At 52.9% G+C, this 27,091-nt stretch overlaps 1 protein-coding gene across 2 annotated transcripts in view; it reads left to right on the forward strand.

Moving 5' to 3' along the window:
• LOC142089565 (rho GTPase-activating protein 39-like) overlaps positions 1 to 26,852 on the forward strand; it is a 57,262-nt gene extending 30,410 nt beyond the window's left edge. The window contains exons 3-10 of one of the 2 annotated variants that reach the window (XM_075166178.1): positions 6,792 to 8,100; positions 12,009 to 12,555; positions 13,828 to 13,917; positions 20,224 to 20,297; positions 21,792 to 21,991; positions 22,878 to 22,969; positions 23,514 to 23,683; positions 24,125 to 26,852. In XM_075166178.1, the coding sequence (XP_075022279.1) occupies positions 6,792 to 8,100; positions 12,009 to 12,555; positions 13,828 to 13,917; positions 20,224 to 20,297; positions 21,792 to 21,991; positions 22,878 to 22,969; positions 23,514 to 23,683; positions 24,125 to 24,319 (2,677 nt within the window). In that variant the 3' untranslated portion in view covers positions 24,320 to 26,852. Of the gene's footprint in view, positions 1 to 6,791; positions 8,101 to 12,008; positions 12,556 to 13,827; positions 13,918 to 20,223; positions 20,298 to 21,791; positions 21,992 to 22,877; positions 22,970 to 23,513; positions 23,684 to 24,118 lie in introns of both variants that reach the window. The other variant, XM_075166177.1, reaches the window with a different exon arrangement.
• Positions 26,853 to 27,091: the final 239 nt, after the last annotated feature.

Below are 27,091 nucleotides of genomic sequence, written 5' to 3' on the forward strand. Positions count from 1 at the left end.
AGAGAGCTGGGGGAGGGGATTTCGTCCTTTTTGATGCTTCGTGGTTGAGGTTTTTTCTTTCTTTTAGCAGAGTAGTTTTTCCCACCCTTCCTCTCTCATGTGTTCTATCAGCACTGCTAAATCTGCCGTGCCCCCTGCCATGTCTCAGTGCTGCCAAGCCCTCCGCGCTTTGCTCTCGACAGCCTCAAGTGGAGCGGAGACGCTCCCCAGACAGGCGGGTGCTGCACCGCTGCTCCTTGCTGCCCATTCCCTCCGTCTACATGCCGATCCCATCCTCTTCCTCGCTGCCCCACCGCCCGCTGCTGCTCTTCCAGCTCTCTGGAGCGCACCAGCTCAGAGCAGCCTTCTCTAGACACTGGCCCTTGTTTTCCCTGGGCGGCACGGGGAGGTCGACCCCCCTGGGGAAATAGCAGCTGCTTGCTGAGGGGGAGACACTGCTGCAGACCCCGGAGCCTCCTGAGGAAACTCTTTTGCCCGTGCCCGTGCACGTGCTCTTGCTCCCGTGTTGGTTGTTGGCTGTGCTTCCCGGGGCTGCCCAGCCCAGCGCTGGCTCTGCTCCTCCCTCGCTGGAGCAAGGACAGCGGGCAGCACTTGCCTTACAGCTCCAGACCCCTCTCGAGCACTGGGGATCCTAGTAGGAAGGCAGACAGACTCTCTCCAGGGGAGATGGGGGCCAAATGATCCTTTCACACACTGGAAAGTTCTGCAAAGGATGGACGTGTTCCCTTGGGGACCCTGAGACCAGCCTGGGGCTGAAAGCAGCCAGTAGCATTTTGGAAGTGTCTTGTGAGCCGCTGCAGCTGTGCTGGGGTTTCCCGGAGCTCCTCGGACCTCAGGGGTGAGAAGGGGCTGGGCACAGCGGAGGGCCGAGGCCTGAAGAGGACAGTCTAGCTGGGAGCGGAGCCTGTGTGCTGGTCTGCAGCATCGGGGCACGCCACCGGTCAGGGCTGCGAGTGGGCTCTGCCGTGCCCAAGCCCCACTGTCCGTGCAGACCGGCCCTTTTCCTCCTCTTCCTGTCGTTCTCCCAGGGTCGGGGACTTGTTTCAGTGCGGGGTTTCTGAGGTTCCCCTTGCGATAACAATGCATGTCAAAGTCCTCCAGGTAGAAATCCGCCGTCCCTAGCAACATCCCGTCCCCCAGGACGGGAGAGGTGTGGGTCCCTTCTGCGTGGGCAGCAGGTTGTGCTGCCCGTCCCCTCCTCACCCACCTTCCCCATGGCTCAGCATCTTGGGCTGGGAGGGAGAAGGGGCTTGGTCTTACCATGCCAGGAAGGTATGCTGGAAGGGGAGTTAGAGGGGACGTGTGACGTGAAGCCTGTGAAGGTGGCTATGAGGGTACCTCTGCCTCTTCCAAGTCTGGTTTGCCTCGTCATGGACTTACGTCTCTCGAGGCCCAGTGTAAGTAATGCCAATATTAAGTTCTTTATAATCGGGCAAGAAACACCATCAGGATTCCTAATACAGGCTTGTTTCCTTCTTATGCTGCTGGCCTCGGGGCAGGGTAGGCAAACACAACGCGCTTTGCACGTGTCCGCGGAGCTCTCCTCGGGGCTGTGCAGACCTCGGTTTGGGTGGGTCACCTCCATGGGGTCTCCATCCCTGCCTCCGGCGTGGGCACTAGAGGCAGCGATAGCAGTGCTGCTGAAATACAAATATCCCTGTTCATTTGCCTCTGTCAAAGCACCAGGAAAACAACTGCTGGAAAGGGCAGAGCTGAGGTGCGGGGCCTTTTTTCCAGGCTTCTGGGAGGGAAGAGCAAACAATGGAGCTCCGGAGCCTGGGAAGAGCTGCCGGATCCGCTGGGCCTGCTGGAGCTGGGTGCGGGCTGGGAAAGCCAGCGCCGGGCTGCCGTGTTTATATTGGAGCTACTTGAAAGCATTCCTCGAAGGAACCGTCTCGGGGGACTCAGCAGGGTCTCTTCTGCTGGTGGCCGAAGCGCACAGCCAGGACGCTGCGTTGGGATGTTTCTCCACCACTGGCTTTGCTTTCCATCAGGGCTTTCGCTGCTCAGAAGGTTGAGGCTGAACCTTTTTCCGTGCTGGGAAATCAGGAAGTCTGCGTTCTCCTCTGCTTGATCTTTTCAGCAGCCTGGGGGTGGGGCTGAGGGAAGCTGTATCCAGACATGGCCTCAAGAGATCGTTCATGGCTGTGGAAATGGTCCTTTCAAAAAAGCCTTCTCTTCTCTGTGGTGTGGTGCCTCTTTCCTCTGATCTCTGGTGGCTGGGGAGGCTGGAGACGGCACATTGTGTCTGGGATGGGACTGACAGGCAAAGTGGGATGTGGCACACGTTTAGGGGTTCACTTCTCCGTCACGTTCACTTACAAACCTCCTGGTCAGGGCAGCGTGGTGGCTGTGGTCAGGCTGGAGCTTGGCTCCCTCTGCCCTTGGTGACACTGGAGTGGCACAGCTCCCCTGTCTCCTCCGGCCCTGTGAGACCTCCCCTGGATATCCTGGTAGAGCCATGCAAGGACACTGCTGTGGCATGAGGAACACGCCTGGGTTCCAGACCAGCCCTGAATGCAGAGCTCCTGGGTGCAATACCCTCTCCTTGAAGTAGGAGTGCCTGTGGGCGCACAGCAGGCGGAGGGGCACCCTGTGGAGGTACCAATAGCCAGCAGGTACCGAGGAACCCCTGGCAAATGCTTGGGTACCTGGACCAGTCCTCGCATCCCCAGTCGCAGCTGAGGAGGAGCGGTGGCACGGCGGCCTTGCTTGTCTCCCACCTCTGACTGCACCTTTGCAGCCCACCCTGTTCGACTGCCCTGCATGGCCATCATGCAAAAGGTCCCAGTGCTGTCATCTCCTGAGAGCTGCCTGAGCACTGCTGGGCTCTGCCGGCTCCGGGGGTTCACAGCAGCTGGTCTGAAACGGTCCGGGATGGGCTGGGTCCCAACATGAGCGTTGCCGCTCAACCCGAAGGAGGGAACATGAGTCCACGGAGGCAGCGGAGCCTGTTTCTCCGGCCCTGTTGCCCGTCGGGGTGCAGACTGGAAGTGCCAAAAACCTGCTGTGGGGAGACTTGCTGCTCGCGGCAGAACCCCTTGCCTCATTGCCTTGCCATGGCCGTTGTCTAACCCGTCCTGCTGTCCTGCCAGCTGGTCTCGGTGCGTCTGTGGAGCAGGTGCAGGGACGGCCTCGTGCCGTCGCGGAGCTCCTTCCGCTCCCCGCAGTGTCCCACCCGCGTGGCCGAGCCCGTGCCGAGGCCCCACGCTGTCCTCCCGTCCCGGGCAGGGCCGAGGCGTGGGAACGCCGTCCTCCTGCCCCGGTGAAGTGACTCGGGGCAGTGAGGAGCTGTCGCGCTTTAGGGCACCCGTCACCCTCTGGCTGGCGCCGGGTCGCAGGTAGGCAGCTTGTCCTCTGGGGGAGGCCGCGAGCGCAGCACCCCCTTTTCTTACCCGGATCAAATCCCTCATTGCTCATCTGAGGGCCAAAATCTGGGCTTTGCTCTTTTTCACGGATGCAGGGGAGGAGGGCATCGTCAGCTGGGGTCCCACAGGACCCCAGAAATCATAATGTCATGCTGGGGTGGGAGCCTGTCTCTGGAGGCCGGGCCGGTGGCACTGCTCAGACGCCCAGCCTCGCACCTGAGCAGGGACAGATTGGGACGTGCCCAGTGCTGCCGCGTGGGTGCGAATCGGGACAGGCGCTGATATGACTGGTCAGGCAGGAGGTGGTGCCGCTGCCTGCTGTGCAGGCAGGGAGAGGCTCTCGCTGCAGCCCAGAGCTGAACAAGGAGGCGGCAGAGCTTCGGGCTGAGTTCCTGCCCCTCCGGCAGGGGTTTGGTGAACGCTGGAGCGGGGGGCACTGGTAGGCCTGCCGATGCCGGGAGGCACCGGCACACACTGAGCCCGTGTGGGGGGACGAGTCTGGTCGTGCCGTGCCTGACAGAGGTGGATCTGCCAAGCCTTCGCCGGGCGGCTGGTTCAGTTGTGCGCGGAGCTGGCTGGAGGTGCAATGTTGTAGGTCAGGGAGAGGAATAATCTCGGGAGGAGGCTCATGGGATGTGGGGTCCAGTGCCTTCCCGCAGAGCGCAGGGTTATTTTCCAACCCTGCTACAGCTGGGGGTCTCTCGAGGCAGGGGAACACGCCTGCTGCTCAGGGGCTGCGGCGCTGCAGGGCTGCGGCTCTTCTACCCCAGAACCCAAAAGCTGGATAGTGCTGGTCCAGATGCGATGCTACTCTGGCCATAGTGTTGAGTTAAAATCACTCCTGGCCTGCCCGCCGAGTCAGGAGCCAGTGAGTGGCTCTGTACTGCTTGTCCTTGACACGGCTCTTTGCCAGTCCCACTTCCCTGCCACTGGTACAGCCAAGCAGAGAGGCAGGTGGAGGGGTGTCAGAAATGCTCATTTAAAAGCCCGTCAAATGTTGCTGCTCTAGTTCTTCCAGTTAGTCCAGGAGCTCTTCGAGGAACAACTGGGTCTTCAGCAGCGCCTGCACTTGGAATCGGGGCTGGGCCACATGCAGGAGGGACGCACCGATGTGAGGAGCGGTCCCTGCGGCCCCCAGGGAGGTGGGTTGCAGGGCCGCGTGTCCTTGCAAATGCCGTCCCTGTCCTGCTGTTACCGCTGGCTGTTCCCTGCCCGTGTCCTCGCTTGGCGCCGCTGGTGGTCGCCCCCCTGCTCCAGGCATTGTGCCTCCGGGAAGAAGCACGCAGAGCACAAGCTGCTGATGGCAAAACAGGAGTGGGAGAGCAGGGGCTGTGCCTGATGGCAGCTTGGGCAGGTGGAGGGAGGCCAATCCCAAATCCCCTGGTGTTTCCCAAGCAGCCACTCTAGGGACAGGGCTCGGGTCAGTTCTGGGCTGTGACGCTGTGAGCGGGAGGCGGTGGCTGGGGGACAGTCCTTCCTCGCAGCACTGGCATCTCCATCTTGAAGTACTGTCAGGAGCTCCCTTAAAATAAAACCCTTCATGTCTTAGCGGGAGATGCTGGGGTAGGCCCCTGGAGCAAGGGGGGCCCTAGGATGGGAAGCAGAGGATGGCGGCCCTTTCTCAAACCCTTTCCGGTCACCTGGGTCGTTGCATGAGGCAAGGTCACGTGTCTGTCGTGGGGAAGGAGCCAGCCCTGCAAAGGCAGTCGTGCGGCGCGGGGCGGCCGGAGGGCGGCGGGGCCTTTGGACCCTGGCCGGGAGCCAGCTGCTGTGCCCGTGGCGGGGCAGCACCGGCCTCACCCGCGCCTCTCCCGGCGCCGCTGTGCCGAAGTCGGATTCACAGCAACGTGGTGCCATCAGAGAGCATGTTTTGCCAAAAATATGGTAAGCCGTGGATGGGGAAGGGGCACGCCACCGCCTTAGGAGTGGACTGAGTGGGAGTGGACGTGGGATATTGGGTGCGGGGCAGAGAACGTGGGGCAGGTAACCGGGGAGGGGAGCACCCACAGTGATGTGGGGCTGCTGCTGTGGGCAGACGTCTCCTGTTGGGGTGGGGTGTGGGGAGAGCAGGGTGTGTGCAGATGCACCCTGCCGGCGGGAGAGCCACGAGGGGGAGGACAGGCAGAGCACCCCCAGGGAAGCCGTGCTGGGACCCGGCAGGTGAAACGTCTCTGGAGAGCAGGAGCAGAGCGGAAGAGGGTTGGGATGCCCAGATGCCTTGGGGCGTGGCGGGGAAGGCACAAGCAGGGGATAGCATCACTGAGAGGCTGCAGTGGAGGTGGGTCTGTCTGCCAGCGCAGGGGCCATGCAGGACAGGTCACAGCGCAGGATGGGGAACAAGTTTTAAGGTTCAAGTAGAGCAAAATGGCTGCGAAGGTGTTACGGGAACATCTCCTGTTGCAGATGGGATATGTGCAGCACGCCCTTAGATCTTACCCAATGGCAGCTGGTGGCGGATACCTGGAGGGAGGGCACAAAATGGGGCCAGGTTGAAGGGGACCTTCCCGGGGGCAGTGGTGCCTTTAAAGACCTGGAAGCTCAGGCTGGTTTAACAGCCTTTCCATTCCCTTTTCCTCAGAGCTCACAAATACGGAACATCTATAGCCGCATCCTGACAGCAGGTTGTTACTACACGGCAGAATGCGCCTTGGGGACTGGGATGTTGCAGTGGGCATGCTGGGTTGTGGTGGATCCTGAGTACCACCATGGGTCAGAGGATACTCCCAGCAGAGGAGGATTTCACAGCCATGAGAGCTGAGCAGAGCCAGTAGGTTTGGCCAAGGGAACCAGATCTGAGGGCATCTGGACCAGACTGGGAGGATGCTCTACACAGAGGCTTAGTGGGTTGTGTGGGAGGGTAACACGCATCCTGTGAGCCACGGACATGCACCCCCTACACCTCCCATACAGCTCAATACAGCTCATAGGTGTTTCTGCAAAATAAACATGCATTTGGAAACTTAGATCAAAAAAATAATGTGGTCTGGAAGGACTGTCATCATAGCTTGACAATCTGAAGGCAGACACTTGGGATTATTTTCCAACTCACTGGTTGAGTGGTCCAGAATAGTTTACTGGTCTTCAGCTGATCGTTCTGGGTGCCGTGCTGGCTAATGAGCCTTGGGAAGCATAGGTTGTTTCCTATCTCAGTGCTGCTGATACCAGACAGCTTACAGTATGATGAACTTGTTCCATCTTGTTCTGCTGTTCGTGACTCAGAAATTTATCGTGTGTGTAACAACGATGTGTTTCTGTCTCGGGAAGGGGGATCTCCAGGAAAAAACAATGAGGAGCTGATATAACTGGTTGGGGAATCTCCAGGCACTTTGAAAGTAACAATCTGGTATTTGGGTAGAAGTAGAGGATACCTCAGTTAATATAATTCTTAAATAATTCCCTGTATTTGTATCTTTCTTCCTTTAGGGAGACTCCTACCCACTGGCACCCTCTGCCAGGCACGAAAGCAGCCATGTTGGTCAAAGTGAACAGTTTGAGGCAGATACAGAGCTCTTCAAACAGTTTGCTTCAGCTGCAGAGTGCTCCAGAGGGCAACAGCCAAAAATCTCTTCCGAAACCAGCCATATATGCTCAGCCTCAATCCACATCCCAGAGCCCTGGAGCCACAAAGCAAATGCCTACAGGAGAAACAAAGCAGTCTATGCAAGTCAAAAAGACGGAGAATGGTGGGTTTTGCCTAGTGCTGATGAATGGTCCGACTTCTCAAACACCTCCAAGGAGCCAGACAGGAACCCCCCAGCCTGCATCCCCTAAGTATGCCTCCCCTGCACCTATATACGATGAGCCATCTTTAGAGTCTCCAATTTATGATGAGCCACCAGTAGAAATGGACACTGAAAGCGTCAGTACGAGCGGGATGTCTCCACCAAGGTCGCCAAGCAATAGCTTAAAAAAGCAGCTACAATCAACCAAATTATTACAGCATCCAGGTATGCAACAGCAGCAAGCTGCAAAGAAGCATGCAACAAATCCTTCTTCTGCTGAATACAGTCCGGCTGGCAGAGAATATATAAAACACATGGTCAACGTTGACCAGTCTTCTAAACTCTCCCACTCTTCTGCTGCAACAGCTGATGCCTCTACTAAACTGCCTGGTCAGCTTTCTTCAAAGGACAGCTTCAAGCACTCTTGGAGGATCTTGGAAGCCAATGTCCTCAAGAACATGGAAGCCCACCACAGTCGACAGAACAGCCTGCAAACTCAAGAGTACCCAACTGGTATAAGCCATCAGGATTCTGGTTATTCGACTGGCCCTTCTCCAAGCTTGAGAAAAAGGAAAGGAAGGAGGCAAGGGACCGGTCAAGTAAGACCTGGCTCTGTGGGCAGCAGTAGCGAGCTCACGGCTTTGAATGATAAGCTGATTGCCGAGATGCGTGCTGTGGTGGGCAGGTCAGCAGCTTGCAGGGGAAGCAAAGCCAGCCTCGATGCTGAAAGTCTGGAGAGTGGCATTCCGGCAGAGAGCAGCAAAGTCAGATTTCAGTCCGACCACTTGAAAAAATGCATTAGCCGGAGCTCAAGGGATGATGTCTCAGCTAGTAATAGGTCTCTGTATAGACAGAGCCTGGAGAGCAGGGGCAGCTTTCCCAACGATGTGGCTGCTCCACAGGACACAGTGAGGCAGAAGAGGACTTTTGAGAAAATAGATTCTTTAGAAAAGAATGTGACCAGCCAGACGAGTTTGGCTTCATCAGATGCTACACGCCGCTCCCCCCAGGTACCTCCTCATCTACGCCAGGTTAAATCGCACGCCTTTGCTGGACTGTTGTGCTGCAGAGCTGAGTACCTGGTCTGCTCCCGGGTGGGTTTAGTGGATGTGCTGCAGGCAGAACATGTCTGTGCCTGCAGAATAGCAAACAGGTCACAAAGCTTCACAGCTTTGCAGGTGGAGACCCCATTTCAGGCCAGTGGCGTGAGAGGAGGGGGAATTGTGGAGGGGCTCATGTCCAGCAAGCCATCAGCGCTACGGGTAGCTCTGCTATGTTATTTGGGTAAATCTACTGCCTGATCATTTTACTGGTGCTTGTGTCTTCTTTAGTAGCCCTTACCCTCACATGTCCTTTCTCCGCTGGGATGGCCAGAATTGATGGGGTAGAGGACACAAGCATCAGGATTTGCATGGCCACATGGCAGCATTTTCTCTTTTTCTCTCTCTCTTCTTTTTCTGATAGTTCCTCGTATTCTGTTCTCCCTTCCAGTTGTTCCTGAGCGTTGAATGGAAATATTCAGAAAACCGGTGACAATAACTCTAGCATCCTCTTGTTGGAAATGGGTATTTTAAAGCCCGTTAGTGTGCCTGCACAACTGGAGTAGTTTTTCTCTATAACACAGCACTTCCGCAGAATTTAATTTGCCATATTTTCTCCTATTTGGATTTGAAGGAACCTCCTGCTTCATGGTTTTAGTTCAGATTTAGGTTCTACATAGGTAATTTTATATCCTGTGAAGGTTTTGTCCTTTTTCTCTTTGCTCACTCTTCCAGTTATTTCACTCCTGCTGAACAGCCTGAGTCTCTGCATCTCTTCTGCGAGGCATAGCTGATAACAATCCTCCAGCGTGAAAAGTGACTATTTATTTTAACCCTTTGTTCTGCCTTTTCTTCTGTTTACTAGTCCACGACCTTCCATGAAGAAACTTGGCAAAGCTCCTTGACCATTTCAGATTGCTCCAGTAGACCTGTGAGGTGTAATTTTTCTCTAAAAGCCAGGCTGACACCTTCCAGCTGTATCAGATTATATGTGTGTGTTCTCCTCTTTGTTGTAATCTCTGATCGATAGTGCCTTGCTCTCACCTGAAACGCTTTTTAAAATTGATGTCATGTTCCCGCATTTTCTGTTTTTCAGGCATAGGGCCAGTTTGAGTTTACACGACTCACATAGTTCAGCAATTTCATTTCACAGCCTCTTTAGACTTGTTGGAAGACCGCTATCCTGTCTTCAGGATGTGTTACATCTCATTGCATTGACGGGGAGACCTGAGACTTGATGTCTTGATTATGCGCAAGAGATGGTGGGTTGGGGATAGGCTGTGAGTAGCCTTGAAAATGAAGAAAAATAATTCATGTGTGGTAGGATGGAGAAGGAGAATGCAGTGGAAGATGTAAGGAGATGGATGTTGTGGTAAAGAAAATGAGTCAATAAATAAATACTCTATTTACAGAAATACTCCAAGATGTAAGAGTCCAAGTAAGGAGGGGGGGAGGTTGCAGAGAATACGGCAGCAAAATTGCTGCCTCGCCTGAAAATGGCAGTGTATGGCTTGAGTCACCAGCAATGTCCTGTGCTGGGCCTGTGTGATGGAGAGGAGAATCGGGAGAGAAGGAAATTAATTAGCTGAGGAGGGTGAGCAGAAGTTCTAGGACAGGCTGAGCAGAGGTGGATGTGTACTGTCAGCACAAAGATAATAGCTGGGTAGTTGTGTGAACGAGATTTCAGAGATAAACTGTAGAGAGAGAAGAGGAGAGAACCAAGAGCCTGTTGAACTTCTAGAGAGTATGAGGAGGTGGATCCTCAGAAGTAACATGCTGAAGGAGCAGTTAGGGTGGTAGGAGGAAAACCAACCCTGGGCATGGGAGGTGGATTGAAGGAGACCAAGGATGGAGATGGCAGAGAAGAACTGCAGGCAGGGATTTTTAGATAGCATGTTGAGTGAGTTCAGAGAGTGTAGAGGGGTAATTCAAGGGATAAAAAACCAAAACAAAGTAGAAAAGCAGGAGAAATGATTGTGCCCCAGGCTGGCAATAAGAGATGGAGTGTGATGTGTGCTAATCCTGTCATCCACATGTAGGTACATGTTTGGTGTAAGATAGGGAAGGGTTGGACTGCACAAGCCTCTGTTGTGAGTTCAGCAGTTCCTCCTTATTGAGAAGAAAACACTGACTTACTCTAAACGTTTAAGAACTAATGTGTATTTTGGGGTTGACTCTAGACCAGGACTGGAATGTGGCACACAAGTTAGAAGTGATCTGCAAAAAGGAAAATGCATGTTTTATTTCACTTTTTCCACTGCAAGAACAAAATTTACAGGATTTCTGTTTCTTTGTCTTCCTTTAAAAACCAAAAACCTCAAGATTATCTTGTTTGGCTTTTTCCTCCTTGCTGGAGATCTCCTTGGAGAACAGAGAGTGAAGTGTGAGCTGTTTAGCTCTTAGTTGCTGTATGTGGGAATTTCAATTCTAACAGAAAAGTCTGTTTCCTAGAACAACTTGTTGGGTGTTTGAGTTCAATATGTGTCCCAGGCTGCCACTTCCATCCAAAACAGAGAATTCTGGATGGGCAGAATAAGTGTCTTATTCTCACAAGCAGTTATTATGCATCATTTTCTTGGGATCAGAACTACCAAAGCTCTAATTATGTAGTTATCTGTAGCGATCACTGGGGAAGAAGGGTGGACAAGGGCTGCGCGTAAAAACTCCATACAAAGCCTGGGAGGAAGGAGGGTCTTTGTTTCTGCTGCTTATCTCTGTAAACTCGTGATCAGTGGACTTGTCCCTGGAGCAGACTGCAGGTGGGGAGCAGCTGTCCCTAGTTCTCTGAGGAAAAAAACGAACCCAGTACTTGTGAACAATTCTGATTTAATTCGGAGAAGGTTATGCTGGCCTTGGATAGGAAAACATGGTAGGGAGCCCATCATAGAGGTGTCCCCGAGTCCTGTGCAGTGGTCCTCGCAGAAGCGCTGAGTCTGTAGCCACAGGCCGTATCTTCCCCGCAGACGCTGAGGACCAGGGCCTGTTCGGCAGGAGGCTGTGGTGTATCTGTAGGGCACAGTGAGAGCCAGCTCTGTTGGTGGTGGAGGCTGACGACGCAGATATCTAGTCTCCTTCACTTCACCAACTCAGACACGATTTACCCTACCTGGGTGACAGCCTTGCCATCAAAATAGTTGTGCCCATGCTCTGCTGTGCCTCTCTTAGCTTCTCCTGTCCTATGTGTGTGTCTGGTCAGTATTTCCATTAGGAAGGTCATGGTGGAATTGAGATACGTGTTTTGAATGCCTGGGAACAGAGGCCGTGCAGGCACAGGCTGCCCAAAGCTCAGCAGCTCCTGATGGTCACTAGCTATGTTGATTTGGTTTTGTCTTTTTTTTTTTTTTTTTTTTTTGCTAGAACTTGGAAAAATAGTAAAGGCAGGAACCAGCTATTGGATTGTAGGGGTCACAAAGGGTAAAGACGAGAAGGAAACAGTGCTAATAGTGCTGTGGCTGTCTAATCTCTGCCACCTCCTGGTGTTCCCCACCCACCTCCTGGGTTCCTGTGGCTCCGCAGGAACTGAGAGGTAAAGAGTGGGGCAAAACTTGGCTCCTTGGTGCCACAGAGTTGTACTGCTGCTCTGGGAGTCAGCCCAGCTCCTGCTTGGGTTGTCCCCCGGAGCTCTGGGACAGCTTGCACAATCAGCCCTGTTACTCCATGTCCCAACACTTCCTTTGGGGATGGCATCAGTGTGCAGATGTGCCGGCCAGGCTCTTGCAGAACTACAGCTGTCAGCCACCGATTATGCACAAAATCATGTTTTGTACAGATTCACCACTTTGCAGGTGCTGGTAGCTTCATGACTCGCTGTTGATAATTTTCCTAGCAGGGTAAGGAGTCATCTAAGCTGCTTTTAACACGTCTGTTCTCCATTGCAGCCTGGGACAATAGAGTTGGACCCCAAGCAGGAGAGCAGCGGCCTGCCTGGCGGCTGCGTAGGGTATCATTTCCCTTACAATACTCTGCGGAAGCCCATCTCTCAGAGCAGCATGGCAGACTGGGCGTCTAAAAACCTGAACATGCACACGCAGGGCATCTTCCGCAGAAGGATCTCCATCTCCAACATGCTGTCCTGGAATGGCGGCTCTATCAAAAAGCCAATGCTCATCACTAGCAACCGCACCATCAAAAAAGAGGCGTGTGAGATGTTCAAACTGGTGCAGAGCTACATGGGAGATCGTCAGACTCGCATGGACCGGAATCATGTGGCGTTGGTCACGGTCACCAAGTGCTGGAGCATGCAAGGTTTACGGGATGAGCTCTACATACAGCTGATCCGGCAGACAACAGATAATACATGCTACCGAAGTCTGGCATGGGGCTGGGAACTGATGGCCATCAGTCTGGCCTTTTTCTCCCCATCACCCAAATTTCAGTCTTATCTGGAAGGTTACATTTATCGCCACCTTGACAGTGATGAAAACAGTAAGTGCTTCATACACACCCACTCTGTCCCCAGCAGCATTCTGGTGGGTTGTGCCACTTATTCAGGGTTGTCTGGTTTGCAAAAAAAACGAGTAGTCACCAGCCCGTGCTGTGGTTTCCGTCAGTGGGAGTACCATGTGCCAGGCGAGTTCATCTTTCCTTGGTGGGATGAAGCTGCCACCAGCTCATCTCCCTGCAATTCTCACCTGTGTCTGGCAAAGAAACGCCAGCCCTAGACTGTGCTCATCTCGCCGATCAGCATGGCAAGATCAGCACTGAAAAGAGCTGATGTTAACCCGCCAAGGGCAGAGTTTCTTTGGGTTCTCTGAAGACATGATTTACTTCAAAGTTTCTTAAAGCAGGCAAAAAAAAAGACGGATTTTTTAAGGGAGCCATTGCAAACATTACAAACAGGCCTTAGCTTGGCAAATAGTCGGGGATCCTGAAGGATGCTGGCTTTTGTTGTGAATAGGTGTGATTTATCTGTCTTTCAGAAGCCTTGGGGACCAGCCCAGCATATATCCAATTATTACCCCAATTTTAAATTTCTGTAGCATCCTGTGCAAAAAAAAAAAAAAGCCAAGTGCCAGCCTGGAGAGTATTTATTGGCTGATTTGTCACTATTTCAGCAATGCTCGCTGTGTCTTGTCCAGTCTCAGGCGAGAAACCAGAGCACCTATTTCCACTTGGGGCTTCAAATGCAGGTTAAAGCCCCCACAGATCTCCAGGGCAGGTGCAGAAGTTCTGCCTCAGCACCTCTCTGCGCCTGCTAGTGAGCGCAGCAGTGGTGCAATGCCAACCTTTGCCTTCTGGTTTCATGCTTGTAGTCTTAACGTGGGGTTCCTTCACTGAACTGCTGGATGTGCAGCACTGGTTTGGGTTTTCATGAGGATCCCAGACCCTTGTCACTTCTCCCCAAAACCATTCCTTCCAGCTACGCTTGGCCCAGGAGTGAAGAATCACCCTGCCAGCACCAGGGTCCAGGCAGCAAGGAGGAGTAAGCTGAACTATTTGAGTGGGTTGTTCCTTCTGCTGGTATTTAGGCAGTAAGTTTATTTAGGTATAAGGGGCCTGCAGCCCCTTCTCAACTCTTTGGCCATTTGGAGAAGTTGAGTGATGTTCTGGGCCCCTCACTGGAGCTGGCTGTGGTACAGGACCTTTCCCCGAGCAGACCTCTTCATGCTGGAGTTAGGCTGGCTACCATGTCTAAGGGCAGTTCTGGGCTTTGGTATTTTATCATTCTACATTATTAATCCTCTTTTGAATTTTCAGTTGCCCAACGCATCAAGGAGCTTGTGGATCTGAAAAACAAGAAGAACTCAAAATCCAGGAAAAAAAGGAAACAAAACACCGAGGATGAAGGTAAAAGGGAGGCACAGCATGCAGGGAGCCTAGAGGGAGGACTGCACTGACCTCAGACAGGCGGGGATGCTGAGCTGCACTGAAAATCAGACCATTTCTTTAAGTGCATAGACTTAGATTCGAGAAACTTTACTGCAGGTGGCCAGTGTGAGAGGTTTGACCAGAGCATGGATCAGCAGTGTGGGTGGCAGCTGGGCAGCACGCGGGACGGGTAGCAGTGTGGTGGCAGGGGGGGACCCCTTTCACTCACAATTGTGTGAGAAAAGGGATTTTAATTTGGACGCAGGGCTGGGGCTGTAATTCAACTGGTCTGTGTATGCCACAGAGTTTCCTATACACATTCCAGTGCTAAAAGCCGTCCGAGCCAGCATGTTGAAAAGAACCTGTCTCAATTGTAGTAATGGATTTTGTAAACCACCACCCAACCTGAGGACCTTCGGGGGGGCACTGATATCTGGGCAAAGAGCACTGCCTTTTTCTCTCCAGTATTGGGTTCCCCTTGTCCACGCTTCCTGGACTCCGCAGTCCAGGGCTTGCAATAGCACCTCTGCCGAATGAACAAGAGCTCACGTATTCCTCCAGCCTCAGGTTTTAACTGCTGACTGCAGGATAATACTTTATCCGGCTAAAGTTTTGCCAGACAAGGTCCATTCAATTTTTTTTCACATTGCTTTCAGGAAACTTGAGCCAACCCTGTGAATTCATATCAGGCAGCACTTTATATCATGTGGCCTCGGTGTTTTTAATCTGGGAGAGCTGGAGTCCAGCTTCCTGCATTGGTGAGCCAGCAGGCAGGCGTGTGAAACACAGACACCGCAGCTGCGCTCTCCTGCAGTGGCTTCCCTGTGTCCCTGCTCCCCCGAGGCAGCTGCAAGCCTGGGAAGCGGCTGAGGAGGCCCCTTGGTTGCAGCCCCTGCAGTAAGAGCGTCTAACGCTTCTCTGTCTCCGGTGGAATTTGGAGCAGAGACCTGAAATTACACAGAGGGATTATATTTCTGGTAGGAATATGTCTTTTTCCTTTCCTGTTCAGGCCCGGAAGAGTTCAGCCCATTCTGAGCCTTCAAAAAGTCATTTTGCTTGTGCTCAGAGGGACTTTGATATCTTTATGGGACAACTCCCCAGAGATTGCTCTGCACAGGGCGTGCTCTGTGGGCTGAGCAGGCTCTTCTGTGCAAGTGCTTGTCTGTGTTGCGTGTGCTGGAGTTGTGTTTGGGAAGATAGAGGTAGTTTTTACCTAAAAATAAAAAATAAATTTAAAATGAAAAAAAAAATTATAGATATATTTAGATTTTTTTTTAATATATATATATATTTTTATATATATATATGAAATGTTATGAAAAAGGCACGCCAAGATAGCTTTATAAAGTTTCCAGAATGAAGCACTTGAAAGTCAGAAGTGCCTGTGTGGCCTCAGCGGGGGCTCTGGTGACAGGTCACACGCTATTCCCTTTGCTGGACCCTCTCTGCTTTCTGGCACACAGAAGACCTGCTCTGGCAGTGAACTGGAGCTTTAGAATAAATGAGCTGGTCTGGAGGGTCCTGCTGGCTTCTACAAAGGTGGCAAGGGGCTCAGCAAAGGAAGCAGGAGGGCTGGCAGGTCACTTGAACCAGCTTTTTTGCAAGTGACCGATAATGCTGAGGATTTTTTCTGGGGCCTGACCTCAGAGCTGCACCTGAAGCAAGGGGGGATCCTGCAGGAACACGCCAGGTGCTGTCTGCTGCTGGCTGGAAAGGTCAGGCTTTTCTTTGGGATGCCTACGTCTGCTCCACTGGCCCCACTTGCCAGATGTGTGAGGGGTGGGTAGGACACAGCTCCCTGGAGTTGCAAGGCTGTTGTGAGCAGTTCATTAGTAGCTCTGAGATACTTAGATGCTTGTGGATGCTGTAGCAGAAATTTAGCAGAGAAATCCATAAGGAAGTTAAATGTACTGTCTTCAGACAGAACTGAATCGTAGATATGTAGGCATGTATATAAGTCTTTCAGTGAAAAATGGAGTTAAAGCAGTGATTTCCCCCCCACACACACTTCCTTCAGTGCAGAGGCTTGTAAGTAAACACTTGGGTGAGTAAACATTTATCATCTGACATGCACCCAAAGAAATAATTTTGAAGTTTCCCACACCTACCTCTGCAATCTTCGTCTTCTAGCGTAATTCTCTGTGAGTAAATGAAATACGAAGGTGGTGAAAGATCTTTTCATGGATCAATAACCCATTGAAAGGCAGAAGAATAACAGGTAGAAATAAATTATGTGTTTTCAGAAGGAGGATTGTCTGCTGATCCTGCAGGAATGTAAGCTGGGCTTTGGGTCTATACAAGGAGGCAAGTAATAAGCTGGCAGCTCGGTGTTGGTACAAAATTATTCAGGATTGTAAAATCTAAAAAACTGCAGGTCACCTGGGGAAAGCGAGAGGAAGAAAATTTCTCTGCACCAGAGGTGTGGCTGGTCCCAGCGCCCGCCCGCAGGGCTGGGAAGGGGTTGGCAGGGCTTTGGGTATGGGGCTGGGGCAAGGGGCTCGGGGGTTGCTGGGATTGGGGTGCTGGGGGAGGACCAGTATGAGTGGGAGCAGGGTGCTGGGAGACTGGTGTGACTAGGAAGGGGGGAGCTGGCCTGGGGAGAGGGGACTGGGACACTGGGGGTGTTGGGATGGGGAAGAGGGATTTGGGGGGAACTGCGGGTACTGGTGCTGGGCTGGAAAGAGGGCTGCTGAGGTGACTGGGGTGTGGTCACCTCAGAAGAATTGGAGATCGCCTGGTTTTGTTGTTGGGCAGCAGGCTTTGTCCTGAAGCAGAAAATTAAATCATTAAGAGTTGGCAAAGCAGGGTCTTGTGCAGGTTAGGAGCATAAACAGGTTTAGGAAGAAATGGGACAAATTCAAAGAAGGGAGGTCTGTCAGTTGATGGTTAATGGTCCAGGTGCAACACTGCCTCAGGGTATCTCCCACCTGCTGTTAGCCGGGAGATTTTCAAAGGGGAATACTCATTTTTCAGACATCCCGTGTCTGTTTCTTATCCTCCTGGTGGCAGATGCAGGCTGCTGACTCGAACAGCCCTTTGGGCTGACGAAGCACGGCATTTCCCACGTAGGGAGTGGTGATGGAGCAGCATTGCTGGGACGTGGAAGGATGCACTGGTGGTGTGAGGAAGAGAGGCTAAAACACTGCCGTAAAATGGGGGTGTCTGGGCAGATCAAAGCCAGGAGAGCGGCACCGGTGCGAAGCCCAGCTGAGCTGTACAGGAGGCACCTACCCCTGTGCTAAAGAGCACGGGGAGACAGGGCCCCCGTCTGAGAGCCTGCTCTGACTGTGCCAGGCTGAGGTCCTGAGAGGCTGCGGTAGATCAGAGAAGTACCAAGGCAACAGCTTCTGCTGTGCTAAAATACATGTCCCATGGCCGGGTTCTGAATCCACACTGTTTGCTGCATTTTTAAAGACATTTTTTGGCAGGACAGTGTTCAAGTCTGTTCCAGAAGGTATGTTCCTATGTGTGCCCTGCCTAGATTTTAACTTGTTATAAAAGGAGAGGTTCTTTAAGAAGCTTCTCGCATGTATTTCTAGGCCAGCAGATGGAAAAATATTTTCCTTTGCAAACTATTTTTCACTGTGTGGGTTGTTAGTAGTCTTCTGTTCCCAAGCTCCTGGGGCTACTGTGGTACCACAGGAAATAACAGATCAACTCGGATTTCACAGATTCATGATGTGCTCAGGGAAGTGGAATTGCCTTCAGTATTAGCCCTTTCCAGCCCGTGCAGGCAAAGCTGCCCATCCCGGCGCTGAGAGGTGTGAGCTGGGGAGTGGAGGGAGTACCTGGCTCGCTTGTTAGGAGAACTGACCATGCGTGATGAGCAAAATGCCAGGAGCGGGTCTCTAGCTGAGCATTTTAAAAGCAGCCAGATGGTTGAGTCAGGTCGCTGGTTTGGAAAAGCGGAGGCTAAAGCTAAATTCTGCTCCCTCTCCCTCACGTTTCTCTCTCCAGCTCACTGCTTGCCTCCCGGCCTCTCCACATCTCCTTCACCCGTCTCACTCCGCACGTGCCCCCAGAGCTGGGAGTGCTCGCGTCGGGGCGGATGACTTCTGCTGCGTAGCGGGGAGGCTGCACGCTGAGGTGTGAGGCCCTGCGGGAGCCATTCATTCTGTGCCTGCCGCAGCCGAGCACCGGTCACCCTGTTCCTCAAGGCTCCCTCTGCTTTTTTGGTGATTCAGGTCTGCGGGCAGTAACGGGTCCAGCCCCTTGCACATGGGGCAAGTTTAGTTTCCAGTTTATTTGCTTGAAATTCGGTTGGCTCCATGCGTGGCCCCAACAGTCCCCTCTGGGTCAGGTTGCAGCTTGGTCGTCGTTGGGAACAGGACACCTCGCTGCAGAAAGTGAAGGATGTAGGTTTTACGCTTTTCCTATGTTCGGGGAGCTTTCTGGGAAAGTACAAAACAGGCTTCAAGCAAACGTGTCTGGCTGCTGCCCACATGTCAGTCGTGCAGGCTCTTCAAGGCAACCAGTTCCTTTGCAAATCTTGTTAAACTCTTAGGGTGATTATGGGTTTCATGGTCTAATTACAGTCTGAAAAAACATTTCCTATTATTAGTTTTGAATGTGCTGCTTCCCGCATAATTGTTGTAATGCAGAGACACAGTCCAGTCTTTTTCCCATTCCCTCCTTCGTGAAGCGGATGACTCTTTGCATCGGGGTGCGTCTGCACATTTTAACAACAGAAGCCATAACCTGAAATAGTGAAGCATCACAAAGCAGCTCATTGCTTTTGTTTTCTTTAATCCTTAGGCATTTCCAGTATAAATCATGCCTGGGATTAGCAGGATTTTTGCATATGGAATATTTTGCTTTAGATACTCCCAAGAGAGAGAAATTCTTAAAACCGACTTTCCTTCCCGTTGCCTGCGGGAGAGGAGGATGCTGTTTTACCTCCTTCGGCATTGCTCCAGCGTTACGGAGAGGCTCCACTCCAGCTGTGACAGTCAAGCAGATTGATTGAGGCAGGGGGTGCTTGTTTCGTCGTGGGGAGCCAAGGACTGTGGTTTGTCTGCTGGCTGAGAGGAGAACGGGGGAAAGCGCATCTCTCACCTTTGTGAATTGTTCTGCTTAGGAAGAGCTTGTCCTCCCTCTGTATCGAGAGGATTTGAGGAACTCCAGGCTCCTGACCAGCTTACCTAAGCCATAGGGTGTGTGAAAGGCTGATCTGAAATATGCAGCATCTGACCAGAATGTAGATTTTAAAAGCCACAAGTATTTTGAACTCTGCTGCAAGCTTTGAGCCTGGCAGGGAATCAAATAGGGCAGATCTATTTACTGCTTTCAGCACACAATTTGGGTTTGACTCAAAAAAGAACAAAAGGCCAACAGTTTCGGAAAAACTCTCCCAGTAATCAGTGCAAACATTTCTCTTGGTGTCATGCGGGGATTAGTTCTGTGAATCCTGGCTCTGCTCGCCCTTGGAGTTCGCTGAACCAAGCGCAACTGGAGCAGCCGTTCTTGCGGAGGGCTGCAGCTTTTGTGGTGCAGCTCCCAAGCTCCAGTGTGTCCGATTTTCCTTGTATCACAGAGCACACCCCAGCTTCACAGTACAAGGTTGGGTTGGAGGTGGCTGCGGGCAGGAGAGTGAGGAAGCCTTCAGCAGGGCTTTGGGAAGATGAGAGAGACCCTGCCACCTTTCTGCTCACTTTTGGTGCTGGTGCTGGCTCTCTGGCCCCGTGCACCTTTCTCTGCTGCTGCCTCTCTCAGGACTAGCCCAGGACTGCAGTTCTTGAATCATAACCAATTTGTTTAAAACACTTTGAAATCTTTCCTGGCAGCAGGCTGGCTCTGCGTGCTCTTTGGCTGAGATCTGGCAATACGTAAATACCCAGCCCTGTATCTGTGAGCCACGTAACTCCAGCCGCGCCGCCGGGAGCAAGGATTCGCGCTCGCATGCGTGCCTGGGCTGTGAAAGCCAAACGGGCGCCTTTTGTGTTGAGTCAGGTCGGCGTCAGGCTGCCTGTGTGAGAGGTGGAGATCTGCAGGAGCAGGGGTGGGACGTGCAGAGCTATGAGCCTTAACTCAGAAGACGAATCGCTCCAAGCCCGAGCACCGACTTGCGCTGATGTTGCCTGCCACGGGGCTACAGGGCCAAGAGGCTTTGGGGCACTCGATGTGAGGTTTCGGCAGTCTCTCTGCCCTGCCCGCACAACAGGCTGCACAAAAGCGGGGCTGGCTGTTTGTGCCGGTGTGAACTGCTGCACTGGTGCTCTCTGAAGTGCTCCAGTGTGGTGGGTGCACGGTGCTGCGGGCTGACTGCTCGTTTCTCCTTCCCGCCAGGTCTGCCCATCAGCACCTACGCCAAATACTGCTACCGGAAACTCCAGAAAGTAGCTGTCACTGGAGGCAAAAAGGTGAGCAGCTGCCCCGGCTCCAGGGCCCGTAGGCTGCCTGCACGGCGCTCTGCTTCCCAGGTCCCGTGACTCCTGCAGGTCACTGCTGATTCAGCGATGGGAAATGGAGATAGAGCGAGCGGGGGAGGCTTGCTCAGGGCTCATTTCCCTATGAACGTGTGGGAGAAGGCTGCTGCCCAGGTCCCGCCACCGTCCTGGCAGGCAGCAGTGCCTGCCATGCTGGCAGCCGCATGGCTGGGCACTCGCTGGCCTTAGAGACGTGGAGGACAAACCTGATGTTTACCTATCTGCAGGGTAAGAGGAGCTGTCTGTGCAGGGTTTGCCCATCATTTGGTTTCTTCAGGTGAGGGAAGAGTCTCCCTTTGCCACTGAGAGCTTGCATGGGCCAGGTCTTGCAACTGGTTTACTGCAGAGTTGTTCATTACCAGTTCGAAAAAACACACAGTGGAGATGGCTGGCGCAGAGGGGAGCCTCTGTGCTCTGCGTTATCTGGAAATCCCCCTCCTCCCTTTCCTCCGCACAGTTCTGCGCGGGGCAGTGAAAGTTGGCAGGCAGCCCCAGCCTGTCCGTCCTAGGTCTCTGAGCCAGATCCGGTCATCTTTTATTTCTGCAAATCCCTCTGGGGCCTCCCTGCCATCTGGACTCCGTGTACAGCGAGCAAATAGCTGAAATACTTCGAGAGGGGTGAAGGCTCCCGGCATCCCCGCAGGGGCAGGACAGGAAACATCCAGCATGCATCGCACACAACTGCAGCCCTGGCGCCTGCCACCCTCCAAGAGGTTGGCGGGTGCTTTCCCCCTGTCGCGCCTCCCGCTCGGCCGTGGGGTTGCTGCCGAATGGCCACTGCGCTGGGCAGCCTGCCGCCCCTACGACAGCACTCTGCATTTCTCCGAATCTCTGCTAGGGGAGATTCAAAGCCCCTTTCAAGTGTCAGTGTCTTTCAGAAGCAAGAGGTCCCGGTGCCCACTTTTCAGAGAGCTTTAGCACCTCTGAGAGCGAAGCTTTCCCTGGAGTTAGACATGCCTGGAATTCCCTTCTCCAAAGGGCTGTTTTTCAGCTGTCCTATGGCCAAGCGCTTGCCCGGCGCCAGGCTTCTGTACGCGTGCCCTCTGCTGACCTCACCACAGCCGGGGACGGACTGGGCTCCATCCTTCCTCCCGCTGTACCAGCAGGTAGAGCTACAGCTGGAGCAGTCCCCCCGATGTGCAAAACACAGCAACAGAATCCCTGCAAAAACAGCCCAAACTCTCCAAAGCTGTCGCCTGCCAACAGGCAGCAGCTTCTCTGCTCCTCTTGAGCCTGATGAGTTGAACCCTCCCTGATTTTAGGAGGTGGAAGCTGCAGAGCAAGAACCGTGCTGCCAGGAGGCCAGCAAGGTGACCAGTGCATGGGCAGCTCTCTCCATCCTGGCCACTCACCACCACCATGCCCAGGTCACTGTTTCTCTGTGGGCTGGCTGTGCCACAGCTGCACTGAGCTCTTCTCTATCCTCAGGGCCTCCGTAAACCGACGGTGGAAGAGATAACACATGCTAGAAATGCCATCGTGACGCCGTCACTCTTCGGCAGCTCTCTGGAGGAAATCATGCTGCGGCAGCAAGACATGTACCCGGGTAACAAGCTGCCCTGGGTACAGACGCAGCTATCACAGCAGGTCCTGGCTCTGGGAGGAGAACAGACGGAGGGAATTTTCAGGTGAGCTTTTGGGGCGCCGTGTTACTTTTGAGCCACCCACATGTCAGTCCTCGAAGCCGAGAAATCAAGATTGACCTCCACATGCTTCCTCTTCCCTAATAATAGCACTGCACTGCGGATCACCGATTTTGCCAGGTTCAGGAATCACCTCTTGAAGTATGCTAAATGCTAATGCATTTGCATGCATTAGCACAGAGGGGACAGCATAGATGTGTCTTTAGCTACTTAGGACAGCACGTACTCAGGCAAGGCATTGAATTTTCATCAACTTCAACAGTAGTAGTTGGCCAGTGTGGGGAAGGGATGAGCTCTTGGGTTCCTGGCAGAGCAGTTCATCAAATGCAGCACATCAGCCTTGATGATGCAGAAGACGAAGAGTCAAGAGAGACAAAGAATCTGTATGGTGAACATAGGAGATTCTGGTTTGGGTTTGGTTTTTGTTGGGGTTTTTTTGTTTTGTTTTATTTAAGATTTGTGTTAGTTTTTCAGTAGCTAAACTCGATTTAAGGTAGCTAGCAAAAGATTCAACTTTGCCTTGTAAGAGTTTCTAATGTCTTGGTATATTTAGCTTCTTATCTTTGGATTGAACGTGCTGCAGAGAGGCTCGGTTACAGAAAATAATCACTCCTGAGGACAGAACGATAGTTGATGTCTGAGCTAGTGGGAAGGAGACAAGTGTTTCTTCTACCCCCACTTTAAAGCTGTGTCTGAAAACAGGCAGCCCGATCTCTCTGAAGAACTGCTTCTGTAGCTGCCGCTGGTGCATGCTCCCTTCTCCCCAGGGCCCTGGAAGCAGCTTCGGAGCCATGGTTTGCCAGCCGGCTGCCACACCAGGCACGTTCCCTGCTTGCTCTCTAAAGCACCTTTGCTGTGTCTCTGTTTGCAGGATACCTGGTGACATAGATGAAGTCAATGCATTAAAGTTGCAGGTGGATCAGTGGAGAATCCCAAGCGGCCTCAGTGACCCCAACATCCCAGGTACGGGAACACAGCAGGCGTGTGTGCTGCAGCCTCAGCCGTGGTAGAGTGCGGAGGGGAAGGTACAGGAGCAGCCCAGGAGGTGTGCTGCTGCCTGGGGACGTGTACACAGGCTGTCTTCACCAACCGGGTTTTCATTCTGTGCCTTTCCGCTGCCTTTCCAAATACTGCCCATAGTAAAACTCTGAGGGTGGTGGGGGAACCTTGGTCTCCAACTGGCTCCGACAGAGTGAGGCTGTGCAAGCTGGGCAGCGTGCAGAGCAGCTGGGAGCCGTGCAGGAGCAGCACTCTGGCTCCAAGGCCACATCGTCCTCTCCGCTTTCTGGAGGAGCAGGTAGATAAGAGCCAGCATTTCCCTCTAACTGGCCAGTTTGGCTGCCTGAGAATTTCAGAGCCAAGACTGAAATAAGGTGAAACACCACAAGTGCAGAATCCCTTCTCTGCCCTCTGTTTCCTGAGGCATTCAGTCTCGCTGCCAAGTTTGCCTCTGGAGGTGGTGGGGAGGTAACTAGAGCTGTTCTCATGCGCCCTGCTTTCTGCCCAGCCTCTCTTCTCAAGCTGTGGTATCGGGAGCTGGAGGAGCCCGTGATCCCCCAGCAGTTCTACAAAGAATGTATCAGCAACTACGAGAACCCTGATGCTGCTGTGGCCGTGGTGCAGCTTTTGCCGGAGCTCAACAGACTGGTGCTGTGTTACCTCATACATTTCCTGCAGGTAGGCAGCCCCCGCGGTCCTGCACCCCACTGCCACCAGGAGCCTGGAGCACGTGGGGCACAGTTAGTGGGATAGCTGTGGTGGGCCATCAGCAGGGTTTTAGGACCTCTCACCTGTATTTAAGGTGTGATTGATGGAGGGGGGTCTGCTGGCCTTGTCCTTTATGGGAGCAATAAAGTGTTCCTGATCTTGTGGAGCATGGGGCTGGTCCCAAGGGTTGAGATCTGCAAGATGTTCCCTGTGTGCTGAGGCTCCCACGCTGTCAGGTATGTCAGAGCATAGTGGTCTTCCCCTATGAATGTGTGGCTGTTGGGGCATTGCCTTTCAGGGAGGCCACATCTCTGCTGTCCTTGCACCTCTTCTTAGGCCACATGTTTGGAGTCTCTTGCCCTTTTGCACTGAATGCCATGTTCCAGCTGAATGTCTTCTTATTACCTGCAGATCTTTGCTCAGCCATCAAATGTGGGCAGAACAAAGATGGATGTGAATAACCTGGCCATGGTGATGGCTCCCAATTGCCTGCGCTGCCAGTCTGACGATCCTCGCATTATCTTTGAGAACACGCGCAAAGAAATGTCCTTTCTTCGCATGCTGATAGTGCACTTGGACACGAGCTTCATCAAAGGGCTGGTTTGAGCCACCGGCCCTGGGGTCCAAAACATTGCTCTGGGGAGTTGCTGGGTGCCCGAAGTCTTCTCCCCTCCACTTAGGTTTCTTCCATTGTCCTTGCTGTTGTCACACCCTGAGCATCTCCCAGCATATGACCTCAAGGACAAGGACTAGACGGTCCTGGAAGGCTCAGGCTGTTCAGTACCAGGAGGTCCTTGGACGTGCCAGGCTAGATTCAGTGGTCCCTGGCCTTCCAGTGTGTGTCAGAGGGGGGCAGCCCTCCTCCTTGGAGCCGCAGGACTGGTTGCTCATTGAAAGAGCTGTGGCATCCGTGAGAAACTGCTACCTGGGGCAGTGATACTCTCCATCTCCCTTCTGGAGGCAGAGTTGGCTTCAGGTAGGAAGACATCACTCCTGTGTTGTGGCATGAGCTGGTGCTGGAGGAGATGCTGCCTCATTGGGGATAATTCCACTGCTATGGAGCCAGCCTGGTTCACCTCTGCAGACTGTTGGTTGGAGGCGTGACGGTTGTTCTTACACCTCATGATGCTGTTGGTAGAGGGATGTGAAGAGGGTTCGCTGAGGCAGAGGGGTTCCTTGGACTGCCCTGGTCAGTGGAAGCACATTGCAGCCCAGGGAGAGGAGGTGTTTGAGCCTCTGCTGCTGGTGGCTGGGTAGGCAGACATCCCACAGCTGGGAGCCCTGGCAGGCCGAATCTGCACAGCATCCACCTCACCATCTCCTGTGGGCAGCTTCAGAGCTGCACAGCAGCATGCGGTTGGCATGTGGGACCAGCCCTGTGCTGAGCTAAACCAGCACCCACCCACGCCATGGGGGCTGGGGACAAGAGGAAGGCCACGCACCTGACCACAAACAGATAAACAACCTCTTGGTATCAACCAAAACCCTCCTCCTAAGGAGGGCCGTATCCTCTAGAGGGGTAACCCCAGCGGCCTTGCAGCTCCTTTCTGCTATGGGCAGTGTGAGCTGACACCAGATTTCCTGAAGAGCGTCTGAGGCCATGCTCAGAGCAGCCTCCACGGCTCCGGTACACCCCCTTCCTGGTACCAGGTCCTTCCCAGACTGCTCTGCCGGGGACTGAACGCTAGTTTTATCCACCCTCCTGGTTCAGCCCGGGTCTAAAGAAAGCAGGGAAGGCCCCCAACAGTAAGAAGTGCTCCTGTGCTCGGATGTGCCCTTCCAGGCAGAGCAGCAGCATTGCCGTGTGCTCGGGAAATGCTGATACTGCCTGGAGTCAACTGTGGCACCTGTGTTCTTCCCACCAAATTCCCACGGGAGTTGCAGAGGGGTTGGGAGGGGAAGGGGAAAGAAGGGAAGAGAAGGGAAGAGGCAGGTCTGAGCAGCTGAGGTGTGGTTGAGCCTGCGTAGGGGTAGTGTCAGGTGGGCAGCTCAGTATTCTTACTGCTGCTATTAAACCCCTGCGGCACAGCAAGGACAGTGTCTTCCAGAGGCAGCGCATGGATTTCCCCGCAGCCTCCAGATACTGTTGCATGTTCCTTAGCAAGCAGCAATTTCTCATTCTGTGGCATCCTGGTGTTACTCTTCTCTTCCTTTGAAGTGTTTTCCCTGTTGGAGGCAGGTCTGCTGCAAAAAGCTGCGTGTTGGGATTACTCATGCAATGTTAAGTCTGCCGATAGCATCCAAGGTTGCATTTGCATTTCTGCGTCTCCCTCCCTTTCAAGTGGGGATCTGGGATCATTCTCTCCTGATTGCAGTGGGGAGCTGAGCCCTGCCAGCAGTGAGGTTTAAAGCTGATGTCTAAATCTGTACCAAAAGTTTGGGTGTAAGGTACCACGTGCAGAGAGTGCCCTGAGCCTGCTGGCTGCTTGGATCTCTTGATGTGTGTGAACGGGGTTTCCAGGACACACGTTTGCTCGGATGAACTCCACAGCAGGAGTTCTGTTTGTGCCCAGCTGAACAAGGGTCATGGTTCCTCTCCTTGTACCAGATGCTTCTGTGGTCCAGTGAGCCAGGAAATCTTGCTCCCATGTCAGGATTAGCTCTGTCCAACATGCCCCCCAAAATGTGCCAGGATCTGTTTCACACACCCATCCCATCCCATCCCATCCCATCCCAGTGCTTCAATGCCATTTAGCTCGGTTAGGCCTTCTGAAGTGCTGAACAACTTGTACTTCAGATGTGGGGCTACTTTCCCAGAAATGTAGAGACAGGCAGGGGGTTACCAGCTCTATCATATTGTACTGAAATTTGAATCATTAAACAGGCTCGGGGTGCTGAGGGCTGGAGCAGCCATGTGGTGCCTGCCTCCCTCTTCGGGCTGCAGGTGGATGTGCCTGTGTTGGGCTTTGCCTGCAGCCAGCCACCACGTAGGTGATCCATGTTATTCCTTGCACTTAGCTGTAGCAGGCAATCAAACCATAGGCATTTGCTGCTATTACAAATGAATGCTTCTTGCCAGGGCTGTAAAATAGGCTAATAAATGACACTGGATATTATTTTCTTTGCCAACAAATTTGTAAATACGAATCAGTAAAGCAGCCTCTCCTCTATTATAAAAATAAATACAATCTCCATGGTTGTCTCTTGTCTTTTTTGTGAATTTCTGAAGCATGATCATGCCTGCCTGGAGCTGCAAATTTCAGCCTGGATCTCAGTGTTCATGAATAATATTTAGGAATCAGCATGACATAAGCAGTTGGAAACCAAGCTGTAGGCTGTTCCTGTTGTTCTTAACTCTCAGGCAGCTACTAAGGGACACTTGACGAAACTTTGAAGAGAATGGGTTAAAACAGATAATGGACAAAACTTCTTTACACA

The sequence above is a fragment of the Calonectris borealis genome, chromosome 17 (genome assembly GCF_964195595.1).
Source record: "Calonectris borealis chromosome 17, bCalBor7.hap1.2, whole genome shotgun sequence".
Lineage (NCBI taxonomy): Eukaryota > Metazoa > Chordata > Aves > Procellariiformes > Procellariidae > Calonectris > Calonectris borealis.